The sequence below is a fragment of the Cryptotermes secundus genome, unplaced genomic scaffold (genome assembly GCF_002891405.2).
Source record: "Cryptotermes secundus unplaced genomic scaffold, Csec_1.0 scaffold193, whole genome shotgun sequence".
NCBI lineage: Eukaryota > Metazoa > Arthropoda > Insecta > Blattodea > Kalotermitidae > Cryptotermes > Cryptotermes secundus.
In genome coordinates, this window is record NW_019731217.1 from 289,512 (window position 1) to 313,100 (window position 23,589).

General features: G+C 42.7%; 1 protein-coding gene across 5 annotated transcripts in view; it reads right to left on the reverse strand.

Moving 5' to 3' along the window:
* LOC111866421 (metastasis-associated protein MTA3) overlaps positions 1-23,589 on the reverse strand; it is a 267,249-nt gene that overhangs the window by 80,268 nt on the left and 163,392 nt on the right. For all 5 annotated transcript variants that reach the window (XM_023855357.2, XM_023855355.2, XM_023855356.2 and 2 more), the window contains exon 5: positions 934-1,133. In XM_023855357.2, coding sequence (XP_023711125.1) covers positions 934-1,133 — 200 coding nt within the window. The remainder of the gene's footprint in view (positions 1-933; positions 1,134-23,589) is intronic.

Here is a 23,589-nt window from a genome sequence, read left to right on the forward strand (position 1 = left end):
AAAAATCTAAAAACAAACTAATAATAACTAAAGCAGACAAAGGGAAAACACTAGTAACATTAACACAAGATGAATACAAACATAAAGTAAAAAGTTTCATACAAGATAGCCAGTTTCAAAAGATAAAAAACGATCCAACTCAACAATACCAGAAAATCATAAAACAAACACTAAAACATTGTAATAACATCATACCAAAAGGACACAGATGGAGATACACAAACATGAATCCCATAGCCCCGAACTTACATGCTACAATAAAACTACATAAACAAAACACACATATTAGACCTATAATCAACTGGAAAAATGCCCCTGCTTACAAATTGGCAAAACAACTAGCAAAAACATTAAACGACTACTTACAATTACCAAATACATATAATGTTCATAATTCTATACAGCTAATGACAGACCTAAAAGACATCGTGCTCAACAAGAATATGAAAGTTTGTTCATTTGATATAGAGAATGTGTATAGGGTATTAAAAACATGATAAATAAAGCACTAGGAAATCTAGGAACTGAAACGAATATACAAAAAGAAATTATGATAATGTTAAGTACAATAATTGATCAAAATTATTTCCAATTTGAGCAAGAATATTACAAAGAAACAAACAGACGGACTAGCCATGGGAGCACCAACATCATCAATACTGGCAGAAACATACATACAACATATGGAGCACACACAAATATATTCCATTCTAATAAAGCGCCAAATAACTGCATATTTTAGATACGTTGATGACATACTGATAATATATGATCAAAATAAAACAAATATTGATCACACAGTGTTAAGTGTTAAAGAATATATTGAAGTGTAAAACAAGTGTTGCAATTTAGACGGATATAGACAAATTGACGCTAATGTGGTTGATGATATTTTTCTATATAGGATAAACATGCAAAGAAAGGTAATCTTACGTCTTTGTTCAGATAGCTGAGGAGGGATTCTGTCTCATTAAGAAGAGTGACGGAACATTTGCCCCTGATGTGAGTCGCAGGGAGCGTCTCCACCTGCCGAGACAGAAAGAGTTCCCGGTGTTTCAGCTGGTGACGCTGCTTCCCATTTAATTGTTGCTCCTTTTCTCTACCCTGACTCTCACACTCCTCTTCTAAGGCACCTGAAACACAAAACGTAAAACGTATTTCTTGTGGCCACTTTAACTTCAGTAAGTCTATAGAGTTATTTGAAGTTTATATGAATATAATATTGTTGGGGTCAACACCACATTTACGTACTTTTTGATTACTTCCAAACAAAAGTATAAACATCTTATATGAGAACATGTACGGTATGATCAACACTACCTTCATCAAATATAACAGTCTGGCACCTTTGGAAAATAACAATGTAGGGGCCACACAAAATATATCAGTCTGATGAATAGCTGCACCTTGAAATGAGAAATCGGTGTACTGACATGTAGAAAGGCATCCTGGTACAGATTTGTAACTTTGCCATAAATCATAAAACCCTGAGAAAGGCATATTAATTCCATCATTTTTTCATCATTTAATGACAATTTGTGAACTAAATATTTTATAAAGTAACAATTGCCATAATGACTGTGAATATAAATTAGGAATATTGAAGAAAGTAGTCATAGCCTTCTTTAAAGTAATAAGTCTGTCAGAAGGACTAAGGAAAGCACAAAAATTCTCAGTTGGTATACTTGGTCAATGAGCCAAGATTCAAGCCAGAGACTCCCAAAATATAAAAAAGCAGCATTAACCACTGTGGCACTCAGTCTGCAGTGAACAACTGTTGGTTGTAATAATATAAGTTTGAAACAAACTTATTAACTTCATGGAAATTATAATGTGTTTTACATATCTGCAACCCAGGTCCTTTGGAAATTTATAATAACGCAAAAGGCCACTGTCATGTGCTTTCACATCACAGTGAATGGTAGTAATCATTAATGAATAATGAGGAAAGGATTTGAAAGCAGTTGTGGCCTATTCAGGGTATAATTTTGGCATCTGCCTGCAGAGATTCAGGAAATCCGCAAACATTTTCGGCAGGATATTTCGTATCTCAGCAGCGATTCGAACTTAACGCCCTCAGCATATAAGTCTAGAGTGTTAACGCTACACTAACCTGTTCGGCTGAGTGCTTGTAATACTCCACCTTCAAACCATGCCAAATAATATTAAAACCAATGAAATTACGACTTTTTGGACAAGTTCTGGGAAACCAGCTCGGTGTCGAAGTTATTGGATTTGAAAACGTTCATTTAAATGTGAGACTTGTCTTCTGGAGGAAAGCATTTACAATTATTTAAGACCCTTCACGGCTAAAAGTAATGTATTACAGAAGAAGTATTATTACACCACGATTGAGACTGGACGCAATGTCGGAGCTTTAGAAGCTGCTACCATATGGAATGGCACAAAGTAAGACAAGTCAGGCACAGGAAATCGAAAATAAATACGCGCAAGATGAATTAATTTTTTGCCAAACAATTCCCCCAGCCATGAAAAATACAATGACACCCAAAAATCAACAAATGAGTCCCTACACACTTACAATGGTGGTCGCCCCTCTCTGCTTCAATGAATACGATAATTCGATATACCTACCCTACACGTTCCAAACCGCAATTTGTGCGGCAATTCTGCTCTATTAGATATTCAAAGATATTCGATCCTCTGCGTAACAAGGCTCTCGAACATTGCTTCGGAAATTTATCCATGGCTAATACACCCTCCAAAAACGCCTCCGCAATACTCGTTGAATATAGTGACGTAAAAAAAACACTTCGACAACCCGACAAAGAAAAATCTCATTGAAACTAAATCGATTACTTGTAATATAATAATAATATGAACTAATATGTTTTCCTTTTTTCGAACTACTATCGTAAAACTGGAACTGAAAACAATAAATATGAAGGCTATGGCTTTAGCTGGCGACCATGCTGTTTTCCCCATAGTTTGGGGCCGTCACGATTGTGATCTGCGGAGGCAACTACTTTCAGTGCCGCGCCGGTCCGGGTCCGTTCAATCTTGTTCCAGATACTTCAACTGTGGTCGCTTGTTCATGATTATAACCTACTTTTAACACCCTTGGAAGGGCGTTTGGATATTTTCATTAGAACATAATATTAATGCACAGCATGGTATTAACAAATAGTACATATTTTCTTACGCGAATCAGTAACGTCCCTGTCAGTATGTAAACGGCAAGTCAAGTGTTTGGCCAAGGCTCGAATTAAGTCCGCAAACTTTCCTGCGGTTTTCACCCACCAAGACATGGTTTTAATTGTAGCATATTAAACCCGGGGTCTTAAACTCTGGCTTTCAGAGGTTAGGGGCTGACGACGACTTTGGTCCGTCGCAGAATTTTCACAACAGACTTCTCCACAAGAGTTCGATGTTCATGTCAGCAAATAAAGCGATGCCTATACGGCCGGCCAGATAATGGACAACAATGGACACTGCTCATCTGCACTACCAAAAAGCGACGAGAGCCGTCAGCAATAGCTTTCTGCAGCAATCAGACAACGGAGTACCGATATCTCGGTTGAAGTAAAAAGCAAAACAAAGCACCGGCAACCAAGACTGGGGCAGGGTAGGTCTGATGGCACCCCACCATTCCACCCACTCAACAACCCTATGTGCCCAACTTACGCTGGATCAATAAGCCAAAGCGAAAAACGATTCTCTGGAGGATTAGTTCGGACCACACTTTCTCACTCATTGCACACACAAGCTAAATCCTTTGCGTTTACATGTAAAGCAACAGAACAGAGCAGTATTTTCATAGGGAAAACTGCGATTTTCTTCCATTTTTCGTATCTAACACGACTCTATCAGAGCTAACAATTAACTTAACACAGCTGGACGTCACAAATTCCTTCTCGAAATCAAATTCTGTTGCTGTCTGAACCCTGCTGCACCCACGAATGGAGAGCATTTTGAACTGGGGAACAAACCCCAAAGGCTTAACTTGTATTTCATTTACTTCGCCGTCATCAACACGAATATTTGCAGAAAAGTACAAATTACTTTTGAAAAGCTTAAGTACAGGAGGAGTTTTCGAGGAGAATACAACAAACACGGCAGTGTTAGTGAGTCAATGCTCTACGCAGACTGCGATGCAGCCATACTGAAGCTGCAATTTCACTGCTATCTTCAATGCATACAGCTTACTCACTTCTGTAACATAAAGGTAAAGGCAAAGCTGTCCCTGTGCTTAATTAGCATAAAGACATATGGTGGAGTGAAGGTATAGTTCTACCACTCCTGACCTCAGCATTAGATAGAGGTGAATGGTAAGCTCCACGCCCCGTCGCTTTAACCCCGGGGAAAGAGACCCCAGTAGCCACTGGACAAGAAGCTGGATGGACCCTGGACACCGGAAGCTGTGAAGAGAAAAAATTGCACTGCCGGGAACAGAACTTCGGCATTGCAGCCTGTAACTATACCGACTGCGCTATCCCAACTCCGCGTCTTTATCGCAGTCTGAAACAATAAAATCTTTCTTATAAAAGAAATGCACCATCAGAGCATAGTTTAATTTTCTTACAATCCTCGCCAATCTGAAATCAAGGTTCACCACCGTAGCCTTAGATTCGCTATAATAATAATGCCTTCATTACTCAGAATGAAGTATGCAATGTTAACACACTGATCAGCAATTTGCCTCCGATCCCTGTCCACAGGATGCCATGCACACGGAGTGAATTGCGTTAATCTCTAGAGGATAATTTCACGTGTTCCACTCTCACTACTACCTACAGCGTGAGCTGTACACGAACACACGGTACAACAGCAGTGGGCTGGTACACCCGAAAGAAAAATGGTGCAGTTCTGGAGCACCAAAATGTCTCTCGCCGCTAAAGTAGTCCGCCACTAAACTGATATCAATAAATCGCTTACTCCATTGGACTGAACGTATTTATTTTGGCACAACAGGACACGGCATCCAAAATGGCCGATGGTGTCCTTAACGTTTCCATTACTCTTGAAACATCAGCATCACAATAGGCATGCTAAATTTATTTTCTATCGCCGTGACTACATTATTACTATACCAGACGTTTTATTTGGCAAAAGTGACTTCATTCCACTGAAATACAGGGTAGTGGAATCAACGTTCACACTTAAATGGTGAAAAGGAGTTGATTTATAGGCGAAACTAAGTTCTCAGCAAAATACTATACGTATAATTCCAAATGCACGTCACTTACTGGCTCAATTAAATGCCGCAACTACATCACAGAGCACTGACCACAGAAAACTCTCTACAGGCATGACCTGTGTGTTCGATGTACATCAGACTTATGGCGAAGGCCCACGATGTTTGTACACCCACAGAATTGAGGTCTCACTTCGAATTAAACCTCACACAAATAACTACGGTTCACCAGATCAGTGCTGACGGCCTCGAACACTGGTCCTCTAGATAAACTGGTATGTGCTACGTGGCTGCGTTCTTCGACGTCTTGGATTGATATAAAGATTTTGCAACAGTTCTACATTCTTCACCCACAATTGCTTTTTACATAACATGAAAGTGAGGACATGAGTTATTACTCGTGACTCCGCTATAAGACGTCATGCCGACAAATGTTTGGTTAGATATCAGAGTCCTGGCCAGCTTTTCTTTTTAAATTCGCTAGTGGGGGGTGGAGTCCAACTTGGTCCACTCGGCACGGCGGCCACCGATTGGCCAATTGTACCTCCCCGGGTGATTATGGTGGAGAATTTGGTGTAATGAAGATTGGCAGGGGAAACCGAAGTACTCAGAGAAAACCTACCCAGCGCCACTTTGTCCACCACAAATCCCACTTGACCAGACTTGAGCTGGGCCACGCCATACCTTTGGCGCGGCCCAGCTCAAGCGGTTAGTCGCTGGCTTCCCACCGCAGCGGTCCGGGTTCGATCCCGGGTCTGGGCAAGTGGGATTTGTGGTGGACAAAGTGGCGCTGGGGCAGGTTTTCTCCGAGTACTTCGGTTTCCCCTGCCAATTTCATTCCACCAATTGCTCCACAATCACCCTCACTTATCATCTGGGGCTGGTAGAATAGGCCAGAAGTGGCCGCAGTACAAGGGACTTAGTCCCACCCCACTAATATTAAAAAAACGCTTGAGCTATGGCGCAGCCTCTACTGGCCAGCTTAGTGCTGAGGTCTCTTCAATGTACACGTGACGTCAACCGTGCATTTCTTTCCCACTTCAAGGGCCTTCGTGCCCCAAAGCTGCGTACGCCTTACAGATACAACAGATTTGTTGTATGCGTAAAGCTGAAAGAAGGCAAAAATTCCACCTCTGTTAAATCTCGCTAAGGTAAATCTCTTCAAACACCAAAACTAATTTTGTGACAAATGCAACATACAAATCGGCTCTTAACCAACATAGAAATGTTACGCTCCGGGAGCTCTGAAGAGTGAGACTGAAACCCCTCACCCCACGTTTACTCTCACTCGACCAATCAGAAAATACCGGCTTCTTAAAAGTCTGACTATTCTTGTGAAGCTAACATTTTACAGAATATCCTACAATGTAACTTTATTCATTTTTTAATAATTTAACAGAAGTGGGTCCCTTAATTTGGTAAAATTAGTCTACATTTCTCAGTCTGCGATTCATCGAATTCAGGAGGTTTAAAAGCGAGCAGTGGTCAGTTTTTGACACAAAAGGAGAAGTAAAACCGGCACTGAAACTGGTCATTAATTTCTGCAGAATGCCCCCCCCCCATTACGAATGGCAAACTACCAGCAAAACTAATTCGACGAATGATCGCAGTCTGCAGAGCTTTGCGGCATTATGTTCCGAGCCCCTTCAGCTATAAATACAGTATACACAATTGAGATGACGACTCGTGGAGTGGCGGGCTATATTCGTACGGTCGGAATCGAGCGGAGCTGCGTCAGATGGTAGGTAAAATATTACAAGCTTTATTACACAATTATGTTACAATTTACACGTGAGCAGGGATATCGATACCTATCGTGCCACGTGCTTTCATGAATATCGGTATCCATGGTGACGACCGAAAGGACACTTCTGGGCAATGTTAGGTAAGATACAACACACAATATCCTTCAGTTAACTTCAGTCGAACAATTCTATGCCATTCTGTCAGATGCAATTTGGAATCAGACCACTGCTCTAACCCTTCCAATCCACCGAACCGAAAATGTGTTTCGAATCATGCCTCGAGAACGGTTATCGGTTCAATAATTATAATTAAATAAGATCTAAAGTCTGTGACGATGGTACATCAGTACAAATATTGTGTTTCTGGACTTATCCATCGTATTGTATATTCAAATCGCAAAGTTTCGGAGACTGGACTGTCTCCGGAGACGGGGACTAGCGCACTCGATTGGGCCCAACTGAGTAGGTTTTACTTGAAGACGGAGACAGGATCCTGTCTCCGAAACGTCTATTTTGAAGATAAACAGGGCGGTGTTTTTAGATAAAGACAGGACGATGGATAATGTCCAAAAGCTTAATATTTGTACTAAACAACATTTTAAAACTTTGCTGATATTTATATTTTCCCCTTTCGTCTCCGACGCACTATGGCCCGATTCAAGGTTTCCCCTAAGCAAGTTTTGTAAGTCTAAGTTTGACAGGCGGTAGGCCTCTTCATACCTAGATCCACATACCACACGGAAACAGACGCCTGGAGACCATCAGTGTTCATATTGGCATTCGAAGTCATGAACCGAAAGTTTAGCGTCAGAAGACCGCGTGGCCAGATGCAATGTCTGTCACTTGTTAAAATAACGTATTTCACAAATTAACTATTATTTAGCCGGTCATGGTAGCCGAGCGGTCTAAGGCATTTACTGTCTTCGCTCGCTTGGAAACCGGGATCGTGGGTTCGAATCCCACTCAGGGCATGGATTTTTAGTTTGTGTGTGTGTGTGTGTGTGTTTTCTGTCTTTGTGTACATGTAGAGGCCTTGCGACGAGCTGATCACCCGCCCAAGGAGTCCTACTGAATGTGTAAGATCTAGAAAAACCGAAGTGAACGGAGAAGTTCATGGAGGTAGGCCTAGGCCCACTGGGGCTGTAGTGCCAAGGAAAAAAAAACTATTATTTAACAAAACTAAAATAATAAATCAACACTAAACTGTCATATCTCTACTCCAAACACACACCTTTCACTTCTCTCATTTTAAGAACCACTTTACTGAAGAACCAAATATAACCTTAACGTGCTGGCATTCTTTGGATACCTTTAGTTATTCTGATAACATTTAACGCAAGTCACAGCGCTTGTATTTTCCAATTATCGTCTGTTTCAATTCGCTGGAGAGCCACTTCACTTTTACCTGTCACTGAGTTTCACTGATGTTATATGAGTAAGGTCTCTTTTCTTATTCGAATATAAGAGTTCTATTCAATATATTGTCATGTGTGTGATTGTAGACGGGGTTCTGACTGGTAACCGGATTCCTTGCACACTTACAGAATGTAACTACAAATAACTACGACAGTCTCTCTGAGTTACACACTACAAAGGACACTGTAACTACAACACACATAAAGTGTTCCCAGCCTTCCCCAGCCGTTGTCCGGTAAAGGCTTCTAACGGTTTACGTTTTCCTTAATCTTGGCTTCCAAAATATCCCCGACTTCAGCTACAGTAAGGCTAGGAACACACACAGCGACTCAGTCGTATGACGTCCGTACGGTTCGTGTCGCATCAAATAGTAGAATATAAAGTGTAGTCTTAGCTTTCATACGTGACGACATGCGACATCTACCGTACGACAGTCGGAGAGCAAATAAATGTATTTGGTCGCTCTAGTGTGAAGATGAGGTCGTACGGCAAACAAATCGTACATTTTCCATACGACCGATGTCGCTGTGTGTGTTCCTAGCCTAACTCTCGTTGACAAACTGACGCCCAGGCTGGAGGCCATCTTACACAAACCTCTTCCTCTTACCCAGCAACAGCCGTTATTCACAGAGCCATTACTTAGCACCGGCTATTGTAGAGCTGTTCATTCCGAGTCGCTGCCTAGCACTGGATCTACATGCTACGACTTGTCTGGACCGTGCAAACTGGCTCAGGCGGTAACGTTTCTGACTTTTCGTTACGATGTCCAGTTCGAAACATATCCGGGACACTCGCTACACTCACGCTTCCGTGCCATTACTCAGTTCCTCCAGGTGAATGCCGCAATACGGCCTTCATGAGCCACGACCCCTGCCTTCCACGTCCTTTCATATTCATCAATCGTCCTAATCTAACTGTAAATATTAGCATGAGAAAGGCTTTAATTAACAGGAATCCGACTCACATATTTGCCCCCCACCCAAAAAAAATAAACCACTTACCGCGACAGAATATAAAGCAAAGATAAGGTAAAGTTGCCCTGTGCCTAATTAATTAAGCACCATGCCATGAATACGTACGAGGAACTGGAGGTACAGCTCCACCTGGACACTTGACGGTGAGTGAGTGGTGGGCGTCACACCGGCCGCTTTATCGCCAGGGGAACAACCCCCTGTACGCACTGAACAGGAGACTGTGGCCACCAGTGATAGTCTGGATGCTGTAGTGAAAACACAAATCTCTTGCCCTTGCAGGGAATCGAACCCTGGCCGTCCAGCCTGTCGTTACACTTACTAAGCTATCCCGTAAATCAATGTGTGCGATATCTAATGCGGTGCCCACCTCGTCGACCTATTATACAGATATGAAACGACAAAGTTTGTACTCCTTGTCTACGTCGAATTATCGGCCCCAGAATTACAGACATTGTTCTGTATTCACTTAAGCATCGCCGGCTGAACTAAAAAGAAACATAAACACCCATGAGTCCAAGGATGTTCTACCTAAATACAGACGCTCCACACCAAACAAAATAAAAATGTATTTCTATAAAACTTCGCTTATGAGTTCTGGGTAGAAATGCTTCCAAACGACAAATCTGCTTTCTGGCTGTGTATCTCTTTACGGAAGGAAAGTGGGCGTATGTCAACAGAATGCTTGTTTGTGTATGTCCCCTTTCAACTTTAGACCCAGATGGCCGATTTTCACGAAACAATGTATGAGGTCACCCCATACTTTATTTCCTACAATGGATACAAGGATACAACGTAGAGAACGCGAGAACTTACGAAGTTGGGACGATACTAGAGCCAATTAATTTAGGGTCTAGCTAATAGCCGCTAACAATATTCAACAATTTTACGGTAACCCTTTGTAGAATGCACATCAGTAACACAGTGGCCATGTGCAGATTTCCTTTAGCTTTCGGCCTGTTGGCGATAACTACTGAACCACTGGACATCACATATGAAATCTGGTACGGAGACAGATCATAACCGTACCTACATATTAAATATGATGAATGAAAACGAATACAAGCATGGCACCTACGGTGCGTAACTTTAAACGCAGACAGAAACAAAGTAGCAACTTCTTCACAAACATACACTACTCGTCTGGGCTTCGAATCGTAAGGACGCATCGAGAACCGGCTCTACGAGTGAACTACCTCCTAAACGAAAATAAAAAAAGTGACAAATAGTGATAAACAGTGCAAATCAACCAAGAACAGGAACCTCAAACCAACAGGTACGATAGTAATGTAAACAATTCGCAACTACAATGATGCACCCCGCAGAAATCACTCCAGAATACAACAACAGAAACATCAATCAACAAAATCGTAACCCACCCAACATACACTGGGCAACCATTTGCACCAACTGCGATACCACCACAAATCCAAGCGCCACAGTGGCAACTGCCCCCAACTACTACACAACACCAGGACAACAACAAATGCAACCACCCGACATAAATTGCATAAACAACGAAGACAGCGGTCAACACATACAAAAAATGGCCTCATCCAGCGAAGAAGAAGAAACACAGAAAAATAACAGTAACAAATGGCAAATAATCCGAAGCACAATGAGAAAAAACCTCCAGTCAACAAAAAATCATCACAAATAACATAGAAACCAACAACCGATACGACCAACTATCTCAACCAGGAACCTCAAACAATGAAATCACCATAACGCCAAAAATACCTAAACCACCGCCAATGTTCGTTCATGGGGTACAAAATTACTCTGAAATGATAAAACGAATCCAAAAAAATAGCAGAACAAGAGCAGTACTTCACCAAAAGTCTAGCAAATAAGGCTGTCAAAATAAATTGCGGAACTCCAGAAACCTACACAAAAAAAAATGGTCAAAGAATTCAACGAACAAAAAATATACCACCACACTTACCAACTGAAAGAAGAACGAGAACATAGAATAGTAATAAGATACCTTCATCACTCAAAAATAGAAGATATAAAACAAGAACTAGCTGAACTAGGACACAGAGTTAGAAATATAATCAACGCATATCATAAAGTTACTAAAGAGCCATAGAACCTATTCTTTGTAGACCTAGAACCAGACCAAAACAACAAAAAGATCTATGAAATAACAGAACTCCAAAATAGAATAGTAAAAATAGAACCTCCCCACTCAAACAAAACAAATATAATCCAATGTACGAGATGTCAACAGTACGGCCATACAGAAACATACTGCAATAAGCCATACGTCTGCGTCAAATGCGGCGGCCCACACAACACAACAGACTGCAAGAAGACAAGGGAAACACCAGCCAGATGCGCACTATGCGGAGGAAACCGCCCCGCAAACTACAGAGGATGTGAACACTTTCGTAAGCTAACCAAAGGCACCAGCAGAAACTTTTCCCAAAGACCCTCCACTCCAGCAATCTACACAAATGAATCCTACACGAGAAATATACAACCTTTAGAAATAGCTCAACCCAGGAACTACGCAGATATCACAAAGCGAAATTTATCCCAAACATAAAAAACAACTAACATACTAGCAAAATTTCTAGACGAATTCAAAAATTTAATTCTACAATTATTACAGCAAAATACTATGGTACTAAACATGCTCACAACACTCGTCAACAAAACGAAATAAATGGCCAAATTCCTCAGAATAGCCCAATGAAACGCCAATGGACTTCCAAATCATCAAGAAGATATAAAAATATTTCTAAACATAAACTCAATCGACATTCTACTAATCAGCGAAACCCACTTCACCAGCAGAAGCTACTTCAATATCCCAAAATACAAACTTTACCACACAAACCACCCCGAAGACACCGTCCACGGAGGCACTGCAATCCTAATCAAAGAAAAATCGAACATCATGAACTACCAAAATATGAAAACCAAAGAACTCAACTGGTTCATAGGAAGAAAAACGCACCTCTCCATCGAAAACAAGTTACTAATCTATAAAACAGTCATCAAGCCTATATGGACATACAGCACCGAACTCTGGGTCTGCGCCAGCAAATCCAACATTGCCATTATACAGCGTGCCCAGTCCAAAATACTCCGGACCATTTTGAACGCACCCCAACCACACCCTACATACAGATCTAAAAACTCCTTACGTAAGAGAAGTCATCCGAGAAAACAACACCAAGTACTTCAACAAACTAGAAAATCACTCCAACCCACTACTTAACCACTACTATAACCTCACCAAAATCGAAGACTTAAAAGAATTTGTCCACCAGATTTGAGGAACTGAGGAAAACACCACTGGATGTTTATTCCGCTCACGCCATGAAGAGTGTGCAATGAATAGGTATTATATTCTACACCAATCAGCACACTGACTTACAGATTGTACAATCTGATTGTCAATAAAGGAGAAGGAAAAAAAACATAATAACAAAAAAAAAAAGAGTTCCGTTTAACTTTTGCTGGAAATCCTTTGTATTATTAGAAAGAGGCTGTGGATTTAAACGATTCCAGCCTGAAAGCGCCTGGAGATTTAGATGTACGGGTTATGATCCTCCACAATAAAACTAGGCATTTCATGGATGTCCTTTATCAGCGTTGTTGAGACAAAATCAGCATGGCAGTGATTAATTCTACATTGAAGCAATCCACGTTCCCTGATTCTGTTCCGCAGAATCTAATTCGAAGCTAAAAAAAAGTAAAAAATAAATAAATTCCGTGGCTTTTATTCCGCAAGCGAACTATATCGGCCGAGCGACTGCCGCTTTTCGGCGAAGTTAGTGCCTACTTTTGCGGATTGAGGGTGTCGCGTGGTCAGCGCAACGGGTCCCCACGACCGTTAAAGAACATAATTCAGTTCAGAAGCAATAAGATTCAAGAGCAGAAAGGAAATGCGTGCACCTAATGCACTGTCTTGCCCCTTTCGGCATAATATACCTGTATGAAGTTGGATTTACATGTCAGCGTAAAAAACAGGCTTACTACACGACGGGCTCTTACAAGAATCATTACTGAGACACCATATATATTTCTAGAACAACTCCTAATACTCAGGGAATTGTGAGCGGTAAACCAGAACATTCCTAGAACCCAATTATAAGTAGGCTATTTCGACTTCCTATCTCTGATGTGATGTCTGTTCTTTCCCACAGCCGCGGCAGGACGATTTTCTTTCAGCAAGATCTGTGTAGGTTTTCCTCAAATTTCACAGATTGCGACGATTTAAGCAGATGCACAGATGTTACGCAATGTGTAATTCGAGTTCGACTTCACTCTGTCAAGAGGCACCCTACGAGATCGGCATTTTAAATACAGAATTTCACACGCACTGCGGCACGAAAATATCAATGCGCATTCACGTCAGTACGTCTGTGCTTCCCCTCTTAAAAAGCTAAAGTTATACCTGTAACAGAGCATGGAGGCACATTGGGGTGTGTGACGTCGAGGCTCCCACAATCAGCTCGCAGATGGCGGTAAGGTTGTCAGCCTTATGTGCCGGCCGCCCTTTACCCCCCCCCCACCTGGGGAGATTCCCGATACTCATTTCTGTTAGAGGCTGAGTCGACTCCAGGGCTATAGTGCGGCCGGAAAGATTAGATCAGCTGAAAAATCCTATGATTTCATCGGGAATCGAACCCGAGAACTTCCGGCGTGTGGCATACTGCCTCGTCCAACTACGCTATAGAATGCTTATCCTATTAACGAATTTTGAACAACCAGCAGAACCCTGACGAATGCAAGTCACCTTCACCGTATAGGGCCTACAGGATTCGCCTAAATAAGCAGAAAGCAAGATCAGTTTCGCCTGTCGGCGGTTTAATGGTAACTACGGAAAAGAACCAGAGAAACGTCCATTTGGGACTGAAGTGAGCACCGGTTTGAGAGCAAACAAGCAACCCAACAACACTGCGGTGCATGAACACTGTAGTGTAGGACTACATGCACAGGAAAGACCCTTGAAATAAACGGGTTTAGTAGATTCTAAAGGGTTCTGACGATGGTGTATTACACACAGAATTAATGGGTTTTGAAATTTTTTCCATCGTCCGGTATTCTAGAAAATAGAAATCACGTTTCGGAAACCGGATCTGTTTCCGTCCTCAGGTGAAGGGGGGCGAAGACACCTACTCAATTAGCCTTTTTTTTATCGCTAGTGGGGTGGGACTAAGTCCCTTGTACTGCGGCCACTTCTGGCCTATTGTACCAGCCCCAGATGGTAGGTGAGGGTAATTGTGGAGCAATTGGTGAAATGAATATTGGCAGGGGGAACCGAAGTATTCGGAGAAAACCTGCCCCAGCGCCACTTTGCCCACCACAAATCCCACTTGACCAGACCCGGGCCGCCGCGGTGGGAAGCCAGCAACTAACCGCTTGAGCTGTGGCGCGGCCAAATTGGCCCCTTAGAAAGAGCTAGTTCTGTGTATGAGATTGCATTGGGAAGTTGTTCTGATTCCAGTGAAGTCAGTACCATCAGCCCTTCCCTCTACTTTTGCAGGTTCGTATATAGCGTTACGGTTGGGGGGAGGGAGGCAGGTAATCATATTTATCTTATAATCAGGTCGACTATCTCACGACAAGCTACGCACATCCACAATGGCACAGCATGCATGGCCCACTAACTAGCATTAACCTGAGGTGGATAAACTTTCTCCACAGAATGTACAGCGCCAGCTACTCGGATGCCCGTGACAACAAAATAGCTCTCAAACAGAAAACTGAAAATATCCAAATACAGACATGTCTGAAAACGGGAATGGCTGCTCAACCATATTCGCATTTACCGTAAATAAAACAAACTCAGCTTCATGGGTCACGTATCATCTCCTGATACAGCAGGTGGGGAAACGGTAGAAAGAGGGTGGGAAGGGAGGTCAATCACTCCCTCTACAGCATTTCCCCCCTCAGCCCCTTCAAGGTAACGCTACCCACCGACGAGTCCATCTCATATACCCAATGCAACAGTCGCTTAACTCGCACTACCAATTTCCATTTCGCCTCACCCCGCACTTCGATGTCCGCAAAATATGCGTAGCGACGGTAACCATGTGTATTAGATGCGGGTAAATGATACATTTCTGTGTAGGAAACGGAAAGAATGTGCCTAAAAATCTAGAGATTATATTAATTTTCTTGAGCGGACAGCCAAAGCCACGAAACGTACGACACGTCTGTATTTCATGCAGTAAGAACTAAGACAGCCAAACTAACAAAACTAAAAAACCGTCGAATGTGTCTCTATTTTTCCGACTGTACTAACTTCGGTCTACGCTATCAGAGGTGAGCCACATATAAACCTGTGAAGAACGCTCGGTATTTCCAACAACGAGAGGCGAGGAGTCCCGTAACAGTAAAGCACACTGCAACTCTGTATTCAAGGAATTACACATATAGCAGGCGCTGCAAACACGAGAACTGGATTCATCTCAACAAATTCCCTCCTGCCTCACCCAGCACTACTGCATAAGCAGCTCACAAAAAAAAAATACAGTAATATACTAGATCATCGAAGCATTCAAAATTCCAAACAACGCACAAGTCCGATCATTCACAAGCATTACAGCAAAGCAAGGACTCGAGCATGGCAAACCCCAACCAAATTCATACGCTAAGTATTAAAGCTACACTCCCACTCTTGCACGCAGTCTTTCACTGAAATCCCAAAGCAATTTACTTCACATTCTGCCCTTATTTTTAAATTATTTAGCAGCAATTAAATTCGCAAATGTAAATGACACAGAGGGATAAAAAGATTGGGCTACAGTATGGGTCTTCGTACGACTCAAGGCCACAAAATCCTTCAGACGTGACTCGGAATGCCCCTTCCTCCAAAGCCATTCTCACACAATTCGGCATGAAATTTATCTCCTGCAAATATTTTGGACTTACCTGAAAACAATATATACCGACATTTACCATGTTCCGTGCGCATTTACGTAAATCAAATCCCAAATTTGGAAACATAAGCAGGACAATCGGAGAGGACTGCCCTTCTTCTTGCGCCTGTGTTTCGACGGCATACGGCACATTCAAGGGATGTACATAAATCGCAGTAAGCTCACCCTTAGGCCGCGCCATGGCTGAAGCGATTAGTCGCTGGCTTCCCAACGCGGCGGCCCGGGTTCCATCACGGGTCTGGTCAAGTGGGATTTGTGGTGGACAAAGTGGCGTTGGGGCAGGTTTTCTCAGAGTACTTCGGTTTTCCCTGCCAATCTTTATTCCACTAACTGCTCTACAATCAACCTCACCTATCAGCTGAGGCTGGCACAATAGGCCAGAAGTGGCCGCAGTACAAGGAACTTAGATCAGCCCACCTCACTAGCAAAAAAAAAAAAANNAAAAAAAAAAAAAGATTAGCCTTGCAAACTTACATCAGAATCCCAGGATACCAACATTAAACACATTTGGGTGACGACAGCATATTCTGAAATACATCATATATATTATATACTGTGGCACGTCTACTTAAGTTCAGAATTGTAAAGCCAACAGCCGTTGCTACGTAACGGCTGTGTAACACGCAAAAATAAAGTAACTGTGGGGAACGATGTTTTCTGCGCGGTCCGTACAGATAGCTACGTCATACGATGGAAGAACTGTTGGCAGAGGTGTTTTCTGTGTGGTCCGTACAGGAACTATATAACGAGGAGCGGTCTGCAGTCAACAAACACCTCCACTCGTCAAAAGAGGATGTTACAGAAGGATTATGGCCGCAAGGGTTCAGTTGAAAAAATCTGAGGTCGTGTTCCTCCAGAGGTTCGCGCCAAGACGAACCGATTGTAGGTAAACCTCCCGTCGTGAAGTAACTCTGACTGACTCTGACTCACTCCAGAGAAGTCTAGATAGAATCCTGAGAGGCCAGTCAGAAGAGGAGAAAGTTGGTGTGAGACGGCCGCCAGCCTGCGAGGATGAGAGCCTGGGCGCAGAGGAACGTCCACTATTGGAAGACGTTACCAAGCAGAGCAGTGAAGTTCGTGACTGAGAACACTTTATCACGTGACAACTTATGTCAGAAGTGGATTGGAGTGATCAAATTGTTTGCGACCGCAGCAGATATGTATATCGCTACACTATGGAGATGGACAAATGATGGAACGTCTGCTGGCTGAAATAAGAGCCAATAACGAGAAGGCTGATGTCCTTCGAGGTACACTCGTCTTCCGGATGGATGCCCACCGTGCCAAGACGGAAGCTAACCATGAGGAGTGGATGCCGCAATGAAAGCCAGCCAAGGAAGAAGGGAAGCCCTGATGGATGTCAGTCTACAGACGGCGGAGACCTGCCTACAACAGATTGAAGCGAATCAGGGAAAAGTAGAAATCAAGACGGAAACGTGTCTAGAAGAGATTAAAGTGGAGACTAATGGGGGGCTCGAGGCCTGATATGGGGACAAGCGTCTAGCTGTAAGGCGCCGCGACCGGCCGAAGAAACGGACCCAGAGCGATGGTGAATCCCGGAAGAAGTTGGCCTCTGCCCGAGGACGGTTGACGGGCCGTGCCGTTCCTGCACTGCGCAAGGGACGCAGTAGTCGGCCACCTGGCAAGACAACGGACGCCAACAGAGGACAGATCAGGAGGCAGGAGCTATGTCTGGGAAGCAAGAAGACATTATATGAGGCCCTAAGACAAACTCTCGAGTTGGAGGTCGCGAACCGAGCAGTCGAGATTTCCATCAGATTGCAGAAAGTGACTGGACACTGTGTTGCGGTCGCCCCCCTCCGAAACGAAAGAGACGTCGAAAGCACAGCCCTCGGAAAAGAAGAAATGGCGGTAGGCCTGTAGGCTATAAGAAACGCAGAATGGCAGCGTTTTAAAATATAACTTAGGTACCAGTAAAGCGCAAATTATCGTCTAAGAGTCTCCAATAGAACAATCCGGGCGGAGGCACACCAAGGAAACTGGCAACTGCAACGCAACCGCAATTTCCTTTAATTGTTATCAGCCTCAGTTGAACACAGGCTAATGAATTGAACAGCGCAAAATTGAGGAAACGGCAACGCAACTCACGGAAAGACTGAGAAACTCTACTTACAGGCAACGGAGCACGCTAGTCTTCTCACAACTGCGTTTCCGCGTGGTCTCCTAGTGTCAGATGTTCATTGACGCGCTTCAGCGATTCACATTTGTTTCTTAAGATGGCACGGGAGGTTGACGAAGCTGCTAATTTTGTTTTTGTGCAGTTAACTGAGAAAGAGCCTGGTATAGCTGACAAACGCCACCCAGACTATGCCAGGCAGGACAAAATAGATTTCGCCTGGGAAAGAAAGTCTGGATCCGGGTTAAGTTCTTTCGAAACAATATAAGCGCCTCAGTTTAAATTGTCACAGAAGAATGGATGCACCGAATGTTTTCTTTTCCTAATATTGTATTTAAGAATCCTGGTGGATTAATATATTATTTCAATTGTATTTCAGTCTTAAATGCAATGTACTATATTACATAGTCACCCTTCTTCTATATTATATGGTTCGGCTGTATACAGCGGTCATCAGGCGTCTTCTATCTTGCTAAAATAGTTCCACTGTATGTCAAAATTTCGTATTGCATGTGAATGCGATATTTCCTGATTAAAATAAATTGACATTAATTCAAACAAATTAATTAACATTCCAATATGTTCCTTATGGTCGTCGTCCTCTCATCTCACGCAGTCTCAACTACCGCCATATTATGACAGGATCAGTATTATCTTGTACTGCAGAAGGTAAGTGCATGAAATTAAAAAACACAATCATGCGTTACGTCGGACGAACATACCCACTTAAAGATGATGTGAGCAACTACTCAAACATAAGTTTCCTCAGTGTGCTCCTGCTAATCTGGAAATCAGTTGCCTGATTGAAATCGACGATTTTTCTCGGAAACTGCGGTTGCGTTGTAGTTGCAAGTTTCCTTGGTGTGTGCCCTGCCCCTCAATGTCACAATTCTTTGTCTCGTCAATTTCTCCGCCGGCTAGCCTCGTGTCAGGTCACCGCCTAATTTCCGCTCCCCGTTTGGCCACAGTACTGGTGGCGAAATGGCACTGCATGACATCACACTCGCATACAACCCAACATATCAGTGTGTTATACTCCATCGTCAGAATCCTATAGTAACTACTTACTTACATCCTTCTGATACAACCCGTGGCTTAACTTTACTTGCTCGGGTTCTGTCACGGGCCTGCACCGATAACGAAATTCTAATGTGAGAAGGGGGGGGGGGTGCAGGTCACCGATAGCACTCATCACGTCATTTGTATTCAACATTCATCTCAGAGTTAAGGCAAATATACCGGAACAAGTACTGACTATTCAATTACGTGTACACCAAGGCCCGTGACCTGTAAGTGGCACATTCTCGATACAATTTCCTTTCAGCTCTTCATATATCACCACCTAATCCAAAGTCACGCTTAAGCATGACCACCTCAGAGCAATGAATGACTCACTGGAAGCACAGCAATGGCCACCAATTCATTTCAATTGCCCTACGCCAGGAAAGATACAGGGAGGCCTGTTCCAATAATTTTGAAATAAACACTAAGCTTATTAAAGATATGCAGTGTTAACGCCGCTGTCCACCGCCCTCAAATACGAAATTCGCTGGGCATGGAAGTATAAAAATAAAGCAACGCCTGGAGAAACTGGTAGCTAAGTTTCCACCTTTACTCCGACGCTTCGGCTTCATATTTTAAAAACCAAAACAAAGAAATAAGGAATGCGCAGCCCTCATATCGAAGGCCGCCTACTTACCGTTGTAATAAAGCAGAACGTTTCGAAACACCGCCATTTTTACAACTGCGGCTTCTATATTCTCATCATTATTAACACAACAAGAAACAACTCCCGAACCACAGTCCAAAATCTTTAGGTATGGATGAAACGACGGCAGGCATCGGAATGTCGATACAGAATGTGTCTTTCATTAATAATTTTACAAATTTTTACATAACATAATTACTTCATACAATCCAGTACTTATTATAAACAGAAGAGTGACGAAATCACACAAACAGCTTGCAAATTTCTGCAAATGAAGATGCGTGTGGGCAGAAAACTCACACAAGTTGCATCAAGCGACTAAATTTGCACACCATAGGAACGACAGAGCGCAGAAAGATAACTCGCATATGTGCTCTCTTCAAAGCATACACGGGAGAACGGGCTTGGAAGGCTATAGGTGACAGATTAGAAACACCATGCTGTCTTAGCAGGGGTGATCATGACAAGAAAATTAGGAGTACAAAGCAACGGACAGATATCGGGAAATACTCCTTTGTAAATAGGACCATACAGCTCTGGAACCAACTACCTGCAGATGTTTTAGGTACTCTGTCCTGTAAACCAAGCAATTTTAGGCAAAGGGTTAGGAAAGTGATAAATGAGGCGAAGTGAAGTTGGGGTGGAAATAATTAAAAAGAAAAAAAATTGCAGTGAAGTGAAGTGAAGTGAAGTGAAGTGAAGTGAAGTGAATGACATTACGCATCCACGACTGTTGGTTTCCTTTTGTTTGTGTTTTGGGTGTTGTATTTTTTTTCTCTCTCTGTAATTGTTGTATTTGTTGCAGTTGTTTGTATTTCTCTGTAATTGTTGTAGTTGTTAATCGTATTTGGTTTGTATTCATTGTGGTAGGATGTCCTTGTTGTTGTATTTGTTACAGTTGTTTGTATTTCTCTGTAATTGTTAATCGTATTTGGTTTGTATTCACTGTGGTAGGATGTCCTTATTGCTGTGTTTTGTGTATTGTGTTTTGTTTGAACGTGTTGTCACTTAATGTAATGTGTGTTACTGGTCTGTTGTGTCCTATTGTGTACTACTGCCACCGGGCTAAAACCCAATTGCAGTATAATAATGTAATGTAATGTAATGTAAGTTGCCGCTGCACTACTCTCCAGTCTGTAACGGATGGAGGGCGGAGAAAGTTTATGAGAGCAACGATCTGTTTCGACATTGCACTGATACTTGACACAGCAGTGCTTGCTTCTGACAGAATTACTCGGTCTCTGGACTTTTCCCATCGCCCGGTATCCTAGAAAATAGAAATCACGACGTTTCGGAAACTGGATCCGCTTCCGTTCTCAGGTGATGGGGAAGATACCTACTCAGTTGGGCCCCTTTGATTCAGATTATCTCTTTCCAAGGGGCCCAACTGAGTAGGTGTCTTTCCCCTCACATGTGGACTGAAACAGATCCAGTTTCCGAAACGTCGTGTTCTAATGGCCCAACTGTCTTCCCCTCTCACCTGAGCGCGGAAACCGATCCAGTTTTCTATTTGCTAGAATACCGGACGATGGAAAAAAATCCCAAAACCCAGTAATTCTGTATAGTAGTGCTCATGTTCAATTTACTGATAACTTACAAATAACTAATGGTTCAAAGTAAAACAGGGTGTGACGGGGTAAACTGGATTAAACCGGTTCGGTAGGGTGGCTTTTTGTGAATATGCTAACGAACCATCTCAGAAACTATCAACTTTTCAGTACTCTGCAGGAAGACAGTTCGGAAGAAGAAAAAGAAATCAGCTGCATTAAGGAACGTTACTACTTAGTGTGAAATGTAGCTGAAGCTTGACCTACTTCTGACGGTAACACAGTCACTGCAGCTTTCAAAATATCCGAGTGTCCGAAAAATATCTTCAAAGGCCGAATCACAAAAAACTGGATAATTACGATAACCCGCAATAAGATGTACAGCGTACTGTAATGTCTTCCAATATGCAGAGCAATGTATAAGGGGAACTACAGTAAACTTCTGCCAATCCGAACGCACAAACGCCTGAAACAATCATATATTCACAAGTTTAAAGCGACAGAAACACGAAAAATAACGAACCACACATTTGTACAAAGGTAACTGCAGTCCGTTTCTGTTACATTCACTGGCGAATTGCAGAAAGAAGTACAAAGAAAAGGTACCTCTATGTGCAGTTTTGTGACTTCGTTCACTGCGCCAGTCTTTATCGTTTTCCTAGTCGTGGTTATGGCAATGCTAACAACAAAATCTTAGTAACGTATTACCGCTTAAATTTACTGCATGCATGTCAGATAGGAACCAGAGAAGATGAATGCCATACGTGAGTAAATACGTATCTGCAAGCACGACTTGCGAATGAACTGCAAAGATATCAAGTAACAAACACATTACATGCAAATTATTTTGCTTGCATTCTGTCAAATTTATATACCACATAGGAAAATGATTCAAATAGAAGGTTATGACTGCAGTCGGACGGCGGTCCTGTTTGCCACATGAGGCGTGGCGTTGTCATGGAGGAGAACCACCTCGTCCACGAGATCACCGGGTGTGACTGCAGTCATTCGGATGAGAGATTATGGAGCATGTACCCCATAGTCCAGACCTTGCCCCCAGTGATTACCACGTATTCAGACCACTGAAGAAGTTCCTGGCAGGCCAGAGGTTCATTTCCGACGACGACTCGAAACCTGCTGTCCGGCGGTGGTTCCGCGCTCAACCGGCCGAATTCTACAACAGCGGCATCTCCAAACTAGTGGTGCGATGGGACAAATGCCTGAACCGGGCTGGTGACTATGTGGAAAAATAGTCAAAGGTACTTAGAACACTGCCTGTATTTTGATTTCCCTGTATGTGTATTATTGTTGTGGCTGAAAAATTAGGGACAAAGACTTTTCGATTTCCCTTCGTATATACGCGTCATTACCATTAAATATATGTTTTAACAATTCATTTTCGTATTTACTGAAAATGTTTCTTTTAGTATTCAGTTTCTTTAATATAAAATTGTACATAGCTCGAGACGAACGCGGATTGAAACAATGACTGGGCATAACAAGACTTACTAAATTACCCTCCTATGCAGTTCTGTAAAGAAAAAAAAGTAAAGTTCTCCCTGTGCTTAATTAATTAAGCACGAGGCCATGAAGTATGGCGACAGGGGTATAGCACCATCATTCCTAACCTTGACACCAGATGGGGTGAGTGGTCAGCTTCACGCTGCGGCCGCCTTACTGTCAGGAAAACAGCAAACGATACCCATTCCACAGAAGGCTAGATGGGCCCCACAGTCGGTATAGACCCTTGGGGGGGGGGAAGAGAAAATTTCTTGCCCCTACCAGGAATACAACCCCTGGCCATCCAGCCGTTAGCCCGTCGCTATACCGACTGAATTATCCCGGCTCCATGCAGTTCTGTAGGTTTTCAATATAATTTTATGCGTATATCTGAAAACGGCAATTTATTGACGATACGTTACAACAGCAACTCAACAGTGAAGGTATCTAGGACTGGTGACAGCGTTGCTAACCTCGGCCCATTTACTCCCGGAATGCATCTTAAAGC